This window comes from Emys orbicularis, chromosome 2, assembly GCF_028017835.1.
Source record: "Emys orbicularis isolate rEmyOrb1 chromosome 2, rEmyOrb1.hap1, whole genome shotgun sequence".
Taxonomy (NCBI): Eukaryota; Metazoa; Chordata; order Testudines; family Emydidae; genus Emys; species Emys orbicularis.
In genome coordinates this window covers 237,689,237-237,708,409 of record NC_088684.1, presented here as the reverse complement: position 1 = coordinate 237,708,409, position 19,173 = coordinate 237,689,237, and the positions used below count along the sequence as shown (strand labels likewise).

Sequence of the window (19,173 nt, the reverse complement as noted above, 5' to 3'; positions counted from 1 at the left end):
AGAACATAGTTCTTTAGAAAAGTAATCTACCCTGATGTAAAAGTAGTATGTAATGATAAATATTTTTTCTTCTCTAGGAAAAGTTGTTGAAAGGAAACAAATAATTAATAAAGAAACATAAACATAGCTTAATGTGAACTCTTTGAATGGCTATTGTCTCTGAAAGGTTGTGCTGTTTCCTTGTGTATGCAGATTTTACCCAAAGTGATTTACTTCTGCAAGTCTAATAACCATACAACAGAATAACACAATGAAGGATGATTTCATGAATTACACAGAAAAGGAACCACTTGATCCTAGTAAGTTTTTCGGTTAGTTGTTTCTTCTTTTGAATGTTAGGCTAGTTGTTGGAAGGATGTACTCCATTGCCACGAAACTAAGCCACATTTTGAATCTTGTCTGGTAGCCATGAGGGATTTCTATGGAAAAACTGATCAGCCCTCCCATTGTCCTCCACAAATCATGCTACTTTGGCTATTAAGCTTTCTTCTGTGGTGTCTTTACCCAGCGTGTACGGACCCTTCTTGGGGATCTATGTGGAGGAAACAGCATTCAGAAAATATTCGTAGTTAGCACTGAATACAAATATTCTCTTGTAACTTAATCACAGCACTGGCTGGGCGTAGCTCTGTGTGGCCTTTCTACCAACTTAAGTGACCCTGGTGTGGCACTCTAGCTTAACAATAACTAAGGCTCCCATCCTGCGAGCATTTATGCACACAAGTAGTTCCATTGAATTTCAGTGTGGCCTCTCATATGCCTAAAGTTATTTACATGCATCAGCAATGGGGCCTAAGCGTGCAAATACTCCACTATGTGAGTCAGGAGCCAGTTAACTGCATTTGATTTGTTATATAATCAAAACAAACATAATAGTGTCCTGTAAGACTCTACAAAGGTGTTCTAAAAGCACAGTAGGGTTGAGGCCTGTAGGTACTACTGAAATACCAACAAATAATAAGATGCCTGTTCCACTCTAAGGCCCCAATCTTGCAAAGACAAAGGCCTGGTCTACACCTAAAAGTTAGGTCCACCTAGCTACATTTCTCAAAGGTGTGAAAAATTCATGCCCTTGTGAGACATAGATAAGCCGACCTAAGCCCCAGTGTAGACACCATTAGGTTGACAGAAGAACTCTGCCATCAACCTAGCAGGTGGATTCACTAATCCCTTCCATCATTGCAGTAAGTGTATATGCTACAGAGAGCATAGCTGCAGCTGTGCCACTGTAGCACTTCCAGTGTAGACATACACTTAGGCATACCCTCAGTTTTTGCAAGACTGAGGCCCAAGTTAGTCTTTAATGACTTCCCTTAAAATTAGTTTGTTTGTTCTCAGCTTGGATGTGATTTTTGGGGAGGAAAAAATTGAAAGTGATTGAGCTGTTTCAAGAGCATGAGAAAAATGTAGTTTTCCTGCTTTAAAAAAATCAACTGTTTTGGTGCTCAGATAATTCAGAAAGGGATTTAATGTGCTTCATAAGAAGCTGACTTAAAAGACCTTACTATTTGTGAAAGCAAAACCTACTTTCCCCTCCTCAGAATCTGCAAGTAATGGCTATGGCAATCCTACTTTCCAACATGATGAAAAACCCGAGCAAAATGACCAGTTACAGAACAAGAAAAAGTAGGGGTTCCTTGATCTTAATACTCTATTAAATTTCTTGCCCTGCCTTTCAAGAAAGGGCCTGGATTAATTTTGCATTAATCTCTTTAGAAAGAAAAATGAGAAGTCAAAGGAAAAGATGGTTGGCATTTTGAAATTGGTTAGTGCATAGTTTATTGGTTTGATTTATATTTCTCATTGTTCCTTTTCTTTGCCTGTTTTACGTTATGGTGACAGACTAATGTGCAACCACAATACTGCATTTCAAAAGAGAGGAAAGAGGTCTGTGCAAAACGTAGTATTGCTGCATAGCCATTTTTGTGCGTTGATCTCAGGCTTCCCTCTTTAAAAATATGGCCTGTTGTGCAAAGTTCCCCCCACAGCTAACGGCCAGTGCTTGATGATGTTTCAGCACTAGCACCATGACGGAGTGAAATTCACCCATGTTAAGGACTGAAGTGAAGCATGTGCGGTAAGTAGGGCCTTGCCCTGGCTCTCTCAACTGGAGATAATTTTACCATTCGTGCATAATGTCTCATGAATTATCCAGGGAAACAAGTGCTGTGTTTTTCTTAAATGTGATAACTGCTACATAGCCGTTTCTATTGGTAGGCAGCAGCCAAATGTTTGTCAACTACCTGTTCTTGTTTACATTTTAAATGCACTGAGTAAATATGTAATGTAGTAGAATGCACACAGAGAGGCAGTGAGTTGCACAGGTGATGTTATCACTTTATGAGAAATGTAAGATAGATTCTTTTTTCTGCAGATTAGGGGATTCATCCTGCCAACATGTCCGAAGTCCCTCAATAAAAACTGGCCTAAAACTGTGTGTAAGCTTTTTCAAAGTGCATCCCAAGTGTTGTGTTTGCCTTCACAGTATCCAATTCATTGCTTCATTAAGTGTTTTGGGATACCCAAATCGCGAATGGTGCTATGTAAAAACAAATCCTATTCTATGTGTCTTAGTAGGATATTGTCACAATTATGTGAATTTGTCAATCTTCAATTAATACCTTTTTCTTTATATTCGTGTAGTTTGGGTATGCCGATTGGCTGGATATCATTTTGATGATAATAGGTTTGATTGCAGCTGTTGCAAATGGAATAGGGCTGCCACTTATTATCGTTGTCATTGGAGAGATGACAAACAGATTTGTGACGATTGGCCAAGCAGTAAATTTGTCTTCAGGTAAATAACGTTTGTTCAACTTCTGAAAATATTTGTTAGGATCTCTTATTTACTGGATTGGCAGAGGTTCAGGATGGAGTGCTGCTGTGGTGTTAAAGGCCATGAAGAGCATAGTGAATTAAATAATATAATATATGGAGATATACCTATCTCATAGAACTGGAAGGAACCCTGAAAGGTTATCGAGTCCAGCCCCCTGCCTTCACTAGCAGGACCAAGTACTGATTTTGCCCCAGATCCCTAAGTGGTCCCCTCAAGGATTGAATTTACCACCTTGGGTTTAGCAGGCCAATGCTCAAACCACTGAGTTATCCCTCCTCCAAATTCTGAGCAGTCCTTCCTTTTTACCTTGCTGTATAGTACAGTAGCAATATAGACACTTGATAAATTACAGAGCAGTACATTTGGTAACTGTAAAACAATTTACTACTTTCTATAGCTTATAGTTAATCCATGGAATTCACTGTCCCAGGAGGTCACGAAATCAAGTTCTGTGATTGGATTTTTAAAACAACAAAATAGGACCATTAATACTATTTTGCCTCTATATGAGCTAAGCTTATGATAAGGGCAATCATAACTTACCCTAAAATATATGTGCTGACACCTGGAAGGGGTCTCCTATTTCTCCCAGGTCTGAACAGTTTTGCATCTTTGGTTAGGTGCGTTATTAGTGAAATTTACCTTTTTGCAGACAGCCAGCAAAAGACTGAGCCACCACTTGGACCCCACTTGGGCCCAGTTTTGAGGCTTGGGTGGAACCTAAGTGGTGCATAAAAGTTGGACTTATGGTGTCGGCATGGATGATTTTTGCCTTATGTGAGGTAGAAGGGGGAGTTATCAACTTCTGAAAAATCAGATATTGGCCACTGTTGGAATCCGAAGGTCAGATCAGATGAAGCTATGATCTGACCAGTGCCCATTGACGTGGTGAGCTAAATCCATGACATCACTCTACAGTAACCCTCTGAGCTGACTCAGAAGTTTGCCCTGTTTGATCCTCCACTGGAAGGATGATGGCCACCATGAAAGTTATAAATCTACAGAGCTGTTGCAGGGAGTGTAGTGTCCTACAAAACACCCATAAGATTATGGCCTAAAACCGCCATGATTTGTTTTATGCCTGTTCTAATAAAATTGAATATTTTTCTTTGTTACAGTTAATCTTTCAGTTGTGATGAATAGAAGCTCTACTTGTCCAGCAATTCCAGGTTTGGATATAGAAGCTGAAATGACCAGGTAAGAACCTCTGCAATTATTTCCATAAGAATAGCACAGTGTAGTTTCTATATTTTTTTGTCCATTAGGCTGTAAGCCAAATTTGGCCCTCAATTACATCCCATTGGCTTCAGCAGGGTTGAACGTGACCTGATGTGTCTAACTTATCTTGCAATATGCAATTGACCTTATGGACTTTTACTGTTTTACTACAGGTTTGCCTACTACTATGTGGGTATTGGCTTTGCTGTAGTGATACTGAGCACGATCCAAGTCTGGACATTTTTGACCTCAGCTGCAAGACAGACAGCAAGAATCCGACAAAAGGTTTTTTTTGCAATACTTCACCAGGAGATGGCTTGGTTTGATACCAGCCAGATTGGAACGTCGAACACTCGACTGACGGAGTGAGAAGGCTCTATTTATCTATGCATCCGGAACATGAGCCAAAAAGAAGTCTGATGATTACCGTTATAGAATTAGCTACAGGGAATTTCCAGGAAACCTTTTTAACTAAGACCCAAAATATTACTGCTATCTGAGGGACGGATTCGTTATCATTTTTCACTTCATTTTCAGAGTTTCAGTGACATTTCCATTGCGAGGGCCTATGCTGTGACATGCAATATCTTGCTCCTCAGACATTGGCTTTGTAGTGTCTATGAGCTATTTTGCAAACTACTGTAGATAAACAGCTCTGCTGTCTCCAGCTAGTTTACAAACATTGAAAACCCTGACATTGTATGAAATGAAACTGCACTCATAGTTATGGGCACTGTGTTATCATTTTGAACCTGATCCAAAACCAATTAAAATCATTAGGAATCTTTGGATCAGGTCCCTTGTGCAGGGATTCAGAGGAAGGTATGATCAGGGTATGCAGAGTTTCTCCAGATTTAATTTTTGCAGGGAGGGATATGCCCAGGTTTTGTAAGATGTGAATCCTGAAGGGAATGAGAGAGGCTTGAATTTCACCAATCCTAGCTCCCACACATGTAAATAGCAAGAGAAAATTACTTTGACACACAATGGTTTTCCAAATAATAGTTTACTAACACTGTGCTTGTCAATGTATAGAATGCAAAATGGAGATATTACTTGCCTCAAAGATCTTAACATCTAATAACAAAATTGAAGAAGATAGGATACATAGGGGAAGTTGGAGGAAAAAGTAATGTAAAGGTTTTGGGGGTGAATTTTTGTTTTTGTGTGGATTATTCCTTTTGGATATTGCATAAATGAATTGGGTCACGTGTGAATGAGCAGGGGTAGCAATGGTAGAAGTCTATCTAGAGCAGGGGTCGCCAACCTTTCAGAAGTGCTGTGCCGAGTCTTCACTTATTCACTCTGATTTAAGGTTTTGCGTGCCAGTAATACATTTTAACGTTTTTAGAAGGTCTCTTTCTATAAGTCTATAATATATAACTAAACTATTGTTGTATGTAAAGTAAATAAGGTTTTTAAAATGTTTAAGAAGCTTCATTTAAAATTAAATTAAAATGTAGAGCCCCCTGGACTGGTGGCCAGGACTCGGGCAGTGTGAGTGCCACTGAAAATCAGCTCGCGTGCCGCCTTCGGCACACGTGCCATAGGTTGCCTACCCCTGATCTAGAGGTTACATCACAGAAAATGAGTTGTGATCTGCTAGTTCCTAGCCCCACAAAGAGCCATTACTTCTGTTCAGTACCCATGTCCAAAATTCCTACTAGCCAATGATTTGAACAGTTAAACTTCTGACAAGCTTCTCTCCAGCAAAACAGAAAAATGTGTGAGGAGGAGGCATTCATCAAAGTTAACAAATCTCCTTTTTAATTAACAGTGACATTAACACCATCGAGGAAGGCATCGGAGACAAGATCTGTATATTTGTACAATTCTTTGCCACGTTTCTGACAGCGATTGTTATAGGATTCGTCTACGGGTGGAAACTGACTTTGGTGATTTTGTCAGTTAGCCCTCTCCTTTTTTCAGCAGTAGCAGTTGGATCAATCGTAAGTGCTGGGGAAAAACAAATAAGAATTCTACCTCTAAAAACAGATTGAGAGGGAGTGAACCCCAAAGCAACATGACCACAACGTTTGGAGAGCATGGAGAGCAGCCCTTCTCCTACTCCACTGGCTCCTGCCCCAAAATTTGAAGAGCTCTGTCTACAAAGAGCATCAGCAGGCAGGCATTGGCATGCCATGGAGGCCTGGACTGCTTCCAGTCACCACCACTCACCACATGGGAAGAGGATGATGAGCATTCATCAACTGTGACCCCATTAGTAGATATTGCTTGTAATGCACAGAAACATTTACAAAGTGTTTCCATTTATAGGTTGTATTTTGTTTTCTCTCCCCCTTTCCCGCATCCAAGCACTGAAAATGGTGGAGGAAGAAACAGGATTGTGACCTATAATTAAGATAGCTAAGTTATTTACATGGCCTCCACTACTATAGTTTCTGAGTGCCACACACGCTTCATTGTGTTTAGCCTCACAACACCATGCAAGATAGGGGATTCCCATGTTACACATGGAGAAGTGAAACAAGGAGAGAAGTTACTTACCCGAAGTTGCCTAGGAAAACTTTGTTGGAATGGGGACTGGAACCCAGGTCTAAATTCTAGGCTCTTTCCCTGACTGCTTGATCACCCCTTGTATCAGTACATAATTTACACCACTTAAATAGATTGCAATAAAATACTTTCCCCTCCACCCACCCTCCCAATTTTCCAGTTCCTGGCATCATTCACTACAAAAGAGCTGACTGCTTATGCTAGAGCAGGAGCCGTGGCGGAAGAAATTTTGACTGCTATCAGAACAGTTGTTGCTTTCAATGGACAGATGAAGGCATTAGCAAAGTGAGTGTATTTTAACTAATTATTGATTGTACATAATATTTGGGAAAGTGATGTGGTTATTTTAAAAAATCAAAGATGATCTGTCAGTTTATCCCCCAGACGGCTGAGATGTTCAGATGAAGATAAATATGAGCATATGGAAAGAGATGTTTTCTGTCACCCATGAACATTTTCAATCACTCAGTTGATCTACATTATGGAGGGGCATTGTAAGGCCCAGTTTCCCTCTGACACTTAACCTGAAGTTGAATTTGGAAGCTGAAGCTATATAAATTCCATCTTATCTAAGGCTCCAGTCCAACAAAGCATTTCTGCAAATACTTTAAGCACATGCACACTCCCACTGAAATCATTGATTAAAGTGTTTATAGTTAATCTCATGCTTTACTGGATCATGACCTTAGGTAGGATTGCCTATCACTTTCCTATGTCATCGACTTCAAGGGGGTTACCCACATGCTTAAAGTTAAGTGTGTGCTTAGTGCTTTGCAAATAATTCTCTTCTTGATCTAATCTGAACAGCACCAATGATATCTGAGCAGTTTATGTGGAAGAAATTAATTGCACATCATTTTAGTATCCCTTCACTACTGCGTAAACTGTGCCTTTCATTTTGGGCCTTCCCACTTTTGGTCAGGCCATTTTTGTACATAATATATGTGTCGAGAGGGTCCTACAAAGCTTCTGAGCATGTCATTGAACAATAAAATGATATGCATGTTCTCCTGAAACGTTCTGAGAACATTGCTGGGCTGAGCGGTTCTTTCTGTAATGCCCTTGAGAAACTAAAGGGGATTAGATAGCTAATGAGTGAACAGAAGCTGTTATTGATTGATGGAAAACCATAAGCTTGTAAAGGAATCACAAGCAAAAAGAGAGTGATTTTTTTCATTAACTGTTAATCTTTGTCTTTGTCTCACAGGGGTTAACTAGCATAATATGGTGCTTAATTTGTATTTGATTCCTTGCTATTGGCATATATCTTGGTAACTTAGCTTATGAGAATAGTTTCTGGTTTCCAACAGCGTTCAGCAAGAGAGAACTACTGCCAGGTTGTGGAGTCAAAGGGGATTCTGGTTTCTGTTTATTTGTTTGCTTTTATCTAAAGCACTTTTTCTTCAAAAATTGAGTGAGCACTAATTCTTCCCTTTGAGAGCTGATATTCATAGAATCTTAGAAATGTAGGGCTGGACGGGACCTTGAGAGATCATCAATTCCAGCCCCCTGCACTGAGGCAGGGTCAAGTATACCTAGGCCATCTCTGATAGGTGTTTGTCTAACCAGTTCTTAAACACCTCCAATAATGGGGATTCCACAACCTTCCTTGGTAACGCATTCCAGTACTTAACTATCCTAATATTTAGACAGTTTTTCCTAATATCTAAGCTAAACCTCCCTTGCTGCAGATTACCCTGATTATTTCTTGTCCTGTCTTCTGTGGATATGGAGAGCAACCGATCACCATCCTCTTTGTAACACTCCTTTGCATATTTGAAGACTGTTAGCCAGGTCCCCGCTTAGTCTTTAATTTTCAAGACCAACATGCCCAGTTCTTTTAACCTTTCCTCAGGTTTTCTAAACTTTTTATCATTTTTGTTGCTCTCTTCTAGACTTTCTCTAGTTTGTCCACACCTTTCCTAAACAAATACACTACTCTGGCAGAGGCCTCACCAGAGACAAGGAGAGTGGATCAATTGCCTCCCATGTCTTAAATATGATACTCCCCTGAGTGCACCCCAGAATATTATCTTTTTTCACAACTACATCACGTTGTTGGTTCATATTCAAATTATGAAATCCTTATATTCCCAGATCCTTTTCTGCAGTTGTAACGATGCTGGTTCTGGCGGGACCCAACTGAGAGTGCCAATTCAGGACAAATTGCTCCAAGCAGGGCAGTTATAGCCCAAGGCTGGGGTTTTTCCACCTCTAAGGCAAACCAAACCAGCCAGACAAAGAGGACTTTGGTCTCACCCCACTGGCTAACCAAAAGTCACACAAGCAATTCCCTTAGACACTCCAGTTTCCCAGTATCACCACCAGTGCCACTCGTTATGGGGACAAATGGTTATGAAAACCAACACCCCAGTAAAAGAAAAAAGGTTCTCTCGATCCCAAAGGACCAAGCCCCAGACCCAGGTCAATATACAAATCAGATCTTACCCACAAATCACGCTGTTGCCAATCCTTTAGAATCTAAAATATAAAGGTTTATTTATAAAAGGAAAAAATATAGATGAGAGCTAGAATTGGTTAAATGGGATCTATTACATACAGTAATGGCAAAGTCTTGGTTCAGGCTTGTAGCAGTGATAGAATAAACTGCAGGTTCAAATCCAGTCTCTGGAGTACATCCTCACCTGGGATGGGTCATTCAGTCCTTTGTTCAGAGTTTCAGTTTGTAGCAAAGTCTCTCCAGAGGTAAGAAGCAGGATTGAAGACAAGATGGAGATGAGGCATTAGTCTTTTCCAGGTGTAAGAACACCTCTTTGTTCTTACTGTGCAAAATTACAGCAAAATGGAGTCTGAGTCACATGGGCAAGTTCCTGCATATTTTTCTGAGTTACAAGGTGTATCTGCCTTCTCTCAATGGGTCAATTGTATAGCTGATGGTGCTTAATGGGCCATCAAGCAGGCTAGGCAGAGCTGACACCAACTTATCTGGGGTCACCCAGAAGCATAGCAGAAGTTTGAAATACAGACAGTATAGGGCCAATATTTATAACTTTAAATACAAAAATGAACCATGCATACAGATAGCATAATCATAACCAGCAAACCATAACCTTGTCTTAGACACCTCATTTGACCCCGTTTATACAAGATTTGGTGCCACTGCAGGACCTTGGTTGCAACCGTGTTCTATATGGTCCCAGTTCAAGTCAATAACATGCCAGCAGTACTACTGCCTAGCCAGTTATTCCCCATTTTGTATTTGTGCATTTGATTTTTCCTTCCTAAGTGTAGTACTCTGCACTTGTCTTTATTGACTTTCATGTTGTTGATTTCAGCCGATTTTTTCAATATTACATAAGAATGGCCATATTGGGTCAGACCAATGGTCCATCTAGTCCAGAATCCTGTCTTCTGACAGTGTCCAGTACCAGATACTTCAGAGTAAATGAACAGCACCAGGGCAATTTTTGAGTGATCCATCCCGTCATCCAGTTCCAGATTCTGACAGTCAGACGTTTAGGGACATCCACAGCATAGGGTTCCACCCCTGACCATCTTGGCTAATAGCCATTGATGGACCTAGCCTCCATGACCTTATCTAATTCTTTTTTGAACCCAGTTATACTTTTGGCCTGGCAATGAGTTGTTGACTGCATTATGTGAAGAAGTACTTCATTTTGTAAGTTTTAAACCTACTACCTATTAATTTCATTGGGTGACCCCTGGTTCTTATGTTACATGAAGGGGTAAATAACAGTTTCCTATTCACTTTCTCCTCATTCATTTTCTAGACCTCTATCATATCCTTTCTTAGTCATCTCTTTTCTAAGATGACCAGTCCAGTCTTTTTAATCTCTCCTCAGATGGAAGTTGTTCCAAACCCCTAATAATTTTTGTTACCCTTCTCTGTACCTTTTCTAATGCTAATATATCTGATTTGAGATGGGGCAACCAGAACTGCACACATTATTTGAGGTGTGGGCATACCATGGATTTACAGAGTGGCATTATGATATTTTCTGTCTTATTAGCTATCCCCTTCCTAATGGTTCCTAACATTCTGTTTACAAACTAAGGTTTGTAACCTGTCCTTTAAATCGGCTTCTGTACCCAATGACTGGAAGTTAGCTAATGTAACGCCAATATTTAAAAAGGGCTCTAGAGGTGATCCCGGCAATTACAGACCGGTAAGTCTAATGTCGGTACCGGGCAAATTAGTCGAAACAATAGTTAAGAATAAAATTGTCAGACACATAGAAAAACATAAACTGTTGAGCAATAGTCAACATGGTTTCTGTAAAGGGAAATTGTGTCTTATTAATCTATTAGAGTTCTTTGAAGGGGTCAACAAACAGTGGACATAGTGTACTAAGATTTCCAGAAAGCCTTTGACAAGGTCCCTCACCAAAGGCTCTTACGTAAATTAAGCTGTCATGGGATAAAAGGGAAGGTCCTTTCATGGATTGAGAACTGGTTAAAAGACCGGGAACAAAGGGTAGGAATTAATGGTAAATTCTCAGAATGGAGAGGGGTAACTAGTGGTGTTCCCCAAAGGTCAGTCCTCAGACCAATCCTATTCAATTTATTTATAAATGATCTGGAGAAAGGGGTAAACAGTGAGGTGGCAAAGTTTGCAGATGATACTAAACTGCTCAAGATAGTTAAGACCAAAGCAGACTGACACGAACTTCAAAAAGATCTCACAAAACTAAGTGATTGGGCAACAAAATGGCAAATGAAATTTAATGTGGATAAATGTAAAGTAATGCACATTGGAAAAAATAACCCCAACTATACATACAATATGATGGGGGCTAATTTAGCTACAACGAATCAGGAAAAAGATCTTGGAGTCATCGTGGATAGTTCTCTGAAGATGTTCACGCAGTGTGCAGAGGCGGTCAAAAAAGCAAACAGGATGTTGGGGATCATTAAAAAGGGGATAGAGAATAAGACTGAGAATATATTATTGCCCTTATATAAATCGATGGTACACCCACATCTCGAATACTGCGTACAGATGTGGTCTCCTCATCTCAAAAAAGATATACTGGCATTAGAAAAGGTTCAGAGAAGGGCAACTAAAATGATTAGGGGTTTGGAACGGGTCCCATATGAGGAGAGATTAAAGAGGCTAGGACTCTTCAGCTTGGAAAAAAGGAGTCTAAGGGGGGATATGATAGAGGTATATAAAATCATGAGTGATGTGGAGAAAGTGGATAAGGAAAAGTTATTTACTTATTCCCATAATACAAGAACTAGGGGTCACCAAATGAAATTAATAAGCAGCAGGTTTAAAACAAATACAAGGAAGTTCTTCTTCACACAGCGCACAGTCAACTTGTGGAACTCCTTACCTGAGGAGGTTGTGAAGGCTAGGACTATAACAGCGTTTAAAAAATAACTGGATAAATTCATGGCGGTTAAGTCTATTAATGGCTATTAGCCAAGATGGGTAAGGAATGGTGTCCCTAGCCTCTGTTTGTCAGAGGATGGAGATGGACGGCAGGAGAGAGATCACTTGATCATTGCCTGTTAGGTCCACTCCCTCTGGGGCACCTGGCATTGGCCACTGTCGGTAGACAGGATACAGGGCTAGATGGACCTTTGGTCTGACCCGGTACGGCCGTTCTTATGTTCTTATGTTATGTTCTTATGTTGTTTTTTGACAGCTGCTGCACATTGAGCTAATGTTTTCGGAGAATTGTCCATGATGTCTACAAGATCTTTCTTAAGTGGTAGCAGTTAAATTAGACCCCTCATTTTTTATGTATAGTTGGGATTGTTTTCCAATGTGCATTACTTTGCATTTATCAACATTGAATTTCATCTGCCATTTTGTTGCCCAGTCACCCAGTTTTGTGAGATGCCTTTGTAGTTCTTTGCAGTCAGCTCTGGACTTAACTATCTTGAATAAATGTGTATCATGTGCAATTTTTGCCACCTCCTTGTTCACCCTCTTTCATATAATTCATGAATATGTGAACAGCACAGGTCTCTGTACAGATCCTTGGGGGACCCTGCTATTTATCTCTCCCCGCTGTGAAAACGGACCATTTATTCCTACCCTTTGTTTCCTATCACTCTTATCCCATGTCTTTGCTTTAGAGCCTTTGGTGTGGGACCTTGTCAAAGGTTTTCTGAAAGTCCAAGTGCACTATATCAACTGGATCACCCTTGTGCACACGCTTGCTGAAACTCTCAAAGAATTTTAATAGATTGGTGAGGCACAATTTCCATTTACAAAAGCCGTGTTGACTGTTCCCCAACATATCATGTTTATCTGTATGCCTGATTATACACTCAGAGCAGCCACATTCAGTGAAATAACACCAGAAGGCAAACCTACTGTTGACAATTATTGGGCCAGATCCTCTGTTGATGTAAAATCAATGAAGCTGTGTTGATTCACACCATCTAAGGATCTAGATAATTGATTTTTATGGCAGAAAACCCTGGAAGTATGAAAGGAAGCTAGGGAACTGAATGTCATCTGGGTACATACCAAATTTAACATTTATCATCACTTTTCAGATATGATGTTAACCTAGAGAATGCTAGGAAAGTTGGAGTCAAAAAATCCATTACCACCAACACATCTTTGGGTTTTGCAGAGTTTATTTTATTTGGAGCCTATGCTCTTGCATTTTGGTACGGAACCAAACTCACAGTGGAGGAGAAAGAGAATTATGACATCGGACGTGTGTTAATTGTAAGTACAGCACAGTATAGTCCGATTAGCTGAGGCAAACTTTTTTTAAATGGTCTATAAATTAGGGAAAATGCTTTGTTGTTTAAGTACCGCGTAAAAAGATCTATAATTTCTACTCGGGCACAAAGTACCCATCAGATTAAATGTCAAAATATGTTTAATATAAATCAACAGAGATGTTGAATCTACATATTTAAGACCTCAAAGTTCCATAACAAATATCTCATTTGGTCACTGTCTGGAGTGGTTCACGACCATGAGTGCCTACCTCAGGGCAGGCTGTCAGAAAACAGGGCAGACACCCCAAACTGGTGGTGTGTTCTATAATTAGATTTCACCAAGCCAGTAACAAATGTGAATTCCGGGATCATTATACCAGTCTTACCATGGAGTCACAGACAGACTCTCCAGTCTATCTTGCCACCCAGACCAACTTGACTTCGTGATAAAAGGTCATTTACACCAAAAATCACACCACATTCAGGTTGATTCCAGTCCCAGAGACTAATTACTTACCCCAGATCAATTGGTATCCTAGATCTTGTACCAAAGACAATGCTGGTAGACAATTGTATAGTAAACTAACTAAAGGTTTATTAACTAAGAAAAGGTAAGAGTTATTGAGAGATTAAAGCAGATAAAATATACGTACAGATGAGTTAGTCTATAATTCCAAATGGTAGCAGATATGTAGTGATCTGCCAGTTTCCCAAAAGTCTCTCAGGGTTACCCAGAATAACTCAGGGAATCTCCATCTCCATGTTCATTTATTCTGCCCTGTTAGAATCCAAACAGAGCAGAGATGAAGGATTTTTCACTGAATCTATACTCATTGGTTTTTCCCCACAGAAAACAAGCTGACAGGGTCAATACCCCTGTGGGCTTTTCCTTTGATGGCAGAGAGTGAGGAATACATTTGGAGTCTTTGACCTTCGATCATCACACACAATGACCACTTGCTTTGAAATTAACAGTTTTCTGTTAAAGTTCTTCATTTGCATTACACAAGGCTTCTTTCTCATTTGATGTGTTATTTACCGACAGGGGCATACACTATGTGAATGTTTGCTACAGCCAGGACCGGCTCCAGGCACCAGCCTGGCAAGCAGGTGCTTGGGGCGGCCACTCCGGAGAGGGGCGACACCTCCAGCTATTCGGCGGCAATTTGGCGGACGGTCCCTCACTCCCGCTCGGAGCGAAGGACCTCCCGCCGAATTGCCGCCGCAGATCGCGATCGCGGCTTTTTTTTTTTTTTTTTTTGGCTGCTTGGGGTGGCCAAAACCCTGGAGCCGGCCCTGGCTACAGCATTATAACGGGATCCAGATAAGTGAAAACAATGCATTAGTTAAAACAATGCATTAACATCCCATTAGTTTTCATGAAGTTTAAACACCAAATACATTCTTATACATTTAACAATCACTTTGATCTATACTAATACGCAAGTGAATTGGCCTGGCTTCCAGCTATGCATCTGTAAGCATTCAGTGAGGTCTGGGGCTTTGGCATGAGCTGGCATCTTGTCTGCCAGTGTCACAGCCATGTGACCATCTTTCATTTTTTTTTAAATCCCTGCAAGGGATTATTGTACTTTACCAATACGTTTAGATTATTTTTCCTTTGGAAAGGAATAAGGCCCTGATCCTGCAAAGACTTAGGTACGTGCTTTATGCACTGTGAGTAGCCCCATTGACTTCTGATCAGAACTTGACTTCAGTGGAACTAGTCACAGTGCACAATGTTAAGCATGTGCTTTGAAGGATTGGGGCCTCAGGAAATTGTGGATTAACTCTCTTTGAGGACGCTGAGGTTTTTAATATTGCAAAGAGATGGAGAGATGTCTAATTTCACTATTTATTCTCTTAATGGGAGTTAATGAAAGCAACAACAACAACAAAAAGCTAATCCAATTGTTAAAGGGCATGTGGCTGCACACAATAGCTACATTCACCACTTCCTGTGTCAAATCCAGCGAAAGAATAAACACTGGAGGAGCTGGAAAAATGCAGCCTGAAATCTTAGTTTTGATTTTCTTTTTTTATATTTTTTCTGGAAAAGCATTTACAGAACCACCAGGATTACCATGACATTTAGCACTAAGGAAACTGCAGGTCTGGAACAACTGTACGCTAGCTCCTGTTTTTGTTCCCTATAGGTATTATACTCTGTGCTCCGTGGCGCATTCTTTCTTGGACAGGGCTACCCACACTTGGAGAGTGTTGCCAATGCTCGAGGTGCTGCCTATGAAGTGTACAAGGTTATCAATAAGGTACTTAATGTCACTTTTCTAGCAGTCTGAAATTTCTGATTTATTTCTCAAAAAATTCAAAAAGTGGATGAACTCCATAGATTCATACCACTGAAAACAAAAATAAGACGACATTTCTATTCATATTAAGGAGACATGAGCCTTAACCAAAGCCCTAAATGTGCTTATTGCAAACTTGGGGGAAATTGAGATCTATAGCTCAACTTTACAGATTGGGGCCCTCTTTCCTGTTAGGTTTTTCACTCCCTCATTTATTTATTTTTTAGAGTAAGTGGTGAAGAGCTAAGTGAAATGACATTGCTCCTTAAAACACAAGTATATGGAGTAGACATGATTTCAGTTCAACTGCTTTTGATTTGGAGATTAACAGTGCTGTTGAAAGCTATGGTAATACTATTGCTGGGGAAGAGGGATGCCACACTTTCAGTAACTAACTCTTAGAATTTTGTACAGCAGTTTGTTATATATCTGCAGTCTCACGTTCATATTAGGTTAGAACAAAGGGCTGAGTTTTGTCCTCTGTTATGGCCATAAATGCCTATTGGTTTCAGTGAGGTTGTGTGGATATAACAAAGGGGGGAATTTTGCCCAGAGAAACTAAATTAAGGCTGATCAAACTCTGTGTAACCACCTCTGGAGTTGTTCTTGACCTATTTCACTAAGCACGTCTTTAGGGGACTCGCCCTGGACTACAGTAACAATGGCTACAGAGGCTCAGGACTCTGTTTCCCAGATTGCCTACAGTCCTGGATGGAGATAGAACAAGCTGGAAGCTACTACCAGAACCAATCAGAAACCAGAACTCAGAGACAAAGGATTTGGTTTTATTTTTGGCTTGCTGGTCTTGGAGTGGAGCAGAGAGAGCCTAGGAAGTTCCATTTAAACTTCCCATTCCTACTCAAAGAGAAGATTTGAACTCTGCCGGTGGTGACTGGGTCATTGAAAAGTGTCAGTCTAACAGAGAGCAGCAACCTGGGAAGTGGAGGAGCAATTCTAGGTCAGGCTATTTAGCGCAAGGCTAATTTGCCATTGGACTTCAGACCAGGAGCCTCAGGATGATGGTATCTTTTTAGGGGTGAAGACTTTGTAATAAATCCCCAGCTTGTTTATTTTGCTCGTGCATTTTAAGCCCACCAACAATTACAGGCTGCATCACTCCTCCAAGAACTGATTCTCATCCCACATTCTGCCTAGGCAAATGCTGGGAGGGAGCTAAGGGATTTGGGCCCATTGTAAATGTTGGGAGATGGATGATTTAAGGTATAGTTGATGTTTTATTATTCTAGTTACTCCTGTTCTTTCCTTGCCCCCTATCCCAAAATGCTTTGCAGGGTATACACAAGGATTGCATTTCACTGATATGCAGAATCCTCTGGGGGTGAAATACAGCAACCAGTGATCCGTTAAACTGCTATGTAGTGTTGCCGTGTTTCTTTTATTGTCCTAAGCAACTTATCCATCTAAAGCAACAACTGTAAAATCACAGAACTGTGTAATACCTTTTCAAAATCTCTCTCCAGCACCGTCTTCTAGATAGCAGTGCCAAGGAAGGATACAGACCAGACAAGCTCAAAGGAGAGATTGAATTCAAAAACATCCATTTCAGTTACCCATCTAGACCTGATATTAAAGTAAGTGATCTTTTTAAATTCATCTTTGCAGTGAAAAGCTGCTGCCATTATCTGTGTGACCAAAAAGAAAACTGATATTTTATCAATTTAATGTGTTTATTTTAATTCAGTTTTTTTAAGTGTCCATCCTGTACTCTGGGTATTTATGCACCACAATGTGGTCTAGTTGAAAAAACATTGGGTGAGGACTCAGGAGACCAGGATTCTAGTCCCAGCTCTGTCACTTGGCAAGTCACTTCACCTCTCTCTTCCTCCGTTTCCCCGTCTGTAAAATGGGGATAGTAATACTGACCTCCTCTTTAAAGTGCTTTGAGATATATGGATGAAATGTACTATGTAAGAGCTGTTGTGGAAAATTGACCACACAGTTGATTTTGGATCAGACAGCCTGAGGCTCCTTTATTGATCAATCAAACATGCATGCATGGGGGAGTCAGCCAAGGCAGCCGAACCCCCCTGACATATAAACTCTCGCATTTTATCTAGGATAAAACCACAAAATTACATATACTTCCTTAAAATTTTACATCCATATAAGGGATAAAGCAAAGCAAGCTTTTCCTGTTTTTCAGTAGTTTTGCCCTTTGCGGTTTCTTGCTCTGTCACCGGGCAGCTATTAATCACAAACTGTTACTTCTGCTTCTATAGTTTCTGTCTACCCTTCTCCTTTTCCCTCCCCTCTTCCCTCCAGGTCACACATACAGTTCACCTGACCCTACATACAGTTCACTTGACCAAAGTTTTAGGCCTTAGACCATTTTTCCTCCACAATTCCCCCCTTTGGCGCCTCTTTGGCGCCACCTTTGGCCTAAACTTCCACATTCATGAGCCCATTGATTTCTTTCCTTTCCCTTTTTTTTTAATCACAGCTTTTATCAAAGATTTTATTAACAATCATTAATGTCACTTGTTTCCTTGCACTGGGCCTAGCAGAAAAATTATATGTACAGCAATGTTTTTTGCAACAGCAATAATAAAGGCACAATCCCAAACCAACCAACACCACTACAAGTGTTAGTCCACTTATGGTGACGATACGATGGGATTCGTGCACAATTTTGGTTACTGCACACAACACATCTTGACTAGTATACAAAGAAGACAGTCTATAGACTGTTTAAAAGGAACCCTTTTTTATCTGATATATATTTTCAAGGATATGAATTTGTCCCTGTAAATCAGAAATTTTCTGGACCTCGGGTAACAATGAAAGCAGATTTTAGAAACAGTCTGGTACCAGGGTTGTCCAGTTAAAGGGCATTTTATACTTGAGAGTTGATTGCAAATTTTTATCCACAGGCCAATAAAAAAAAAACATGTCTGCCTGCAGTCGTAGTGAGGTTAAAATGGGTGTCTTGTACAATATGGGCCTTAAATACACAGCTGTTAGTAGCCTGGAAGATCATGTCTCCTGTCAGGAGGGTTCCCAGTCCCTTACCTTCCCAGCAAACATTGTTATGGACAGTGACAACTTCCCCTGGCTTGAATTTACATATACATTGAAGCTGTGGGGGTTCTAATGGCGAGAGTGTTCATTGGTTTGCTATCCCAATCCAAATATTGGGTGTTATTTTAGGAGCACTGACTATGAATCGGCTAGGCATACCAGGTGGCTTGATTTCCCAGATATCTCGGTGAATAACCCAATCCCACATGCATCCTCCCCGTGGACCCGGCAGGATTCGGTATGTGGGAGCCCACATCCCTCTAACCGGTCCGTAAGATTGGAAGGAGCACTGTGAATATCCACACCTTCACCCGGAGAACCTCCAAGTATGCCTCCATGGCCACAGATTAGATGGTACTCCTGAAGTTTCTGAAAGGGCAGTGGGCCAGGCCTGGTGCTTGAAATCACTCCGAATGGCCGTTAGCTGGTCATTCAGGAAATCCTGAACTTTTGAACATGCCAAGTCCCACTGCAATGCCTTCTCAGCACTAGTGATCTTCAATACCATTGCTCTCAGCAACTTCTGGGTTATAGAGCTAAGGGCAGAAATAACATGCAATTCACCAACTCCAGCCTGAG

The 19,173-nt window shown here is 40.6% G+C and overlaps 1 protein-coding gene across 1 annotated transcript in view; it reads left to right on the top strand.

Annotated features, from left to right (window-relative positions):
* The first annotated feature begins 250 nt into the window (after window positions 1-250).
* The window catches only part of LOC135873815 (ATP-dependent translocase ABCB1-like), a 70,469-nt gene continuing 51,546 nt past the window's right edge, over window positions 251-19,173 (top strand). The window contains exons 1-11 of the mRNA XM_065398429.1: window positions 251-299; window positions 1,542-1,626; window positions 2,375-2,438; window positions 2,644-2,797; window positions 4,021-4,036; window positions 4,231-4,422; window positions 5,835-6,006; window positions 6,735-6,859; window positions 13,070-13,247; window positions 15,403-15,516; window positions 17,037-17,147. Of these exons, the coding sequence (XP_065254501.1) occupies window positions 251-299; window positions 1,542-1,626; window positions 2,375-2,438; window positions 2,644-2,797; window positions 4,021-4,036; window positions 4,231-4,422; window positions 5,835-6,006; window positions 6,735-6,859; window positions 13,070-13,247; window positions 15,403-15,516; window positions 17,037-17,147 (1,260 nt within the window). The remainder of the gene's footprint in view (window positions 300-1,541; window positions 1,627-2,374; window positions 2,439-2,643; window positions 2,798-4,020; window positions 4,037-4,230; window positions 4,423-5,834; window positions 6,007-6,734; window positions 6,860-13,069; window positions 13,248-15,402; window positions 15,517-17,036; window positions 17,148-19,173) is intronic.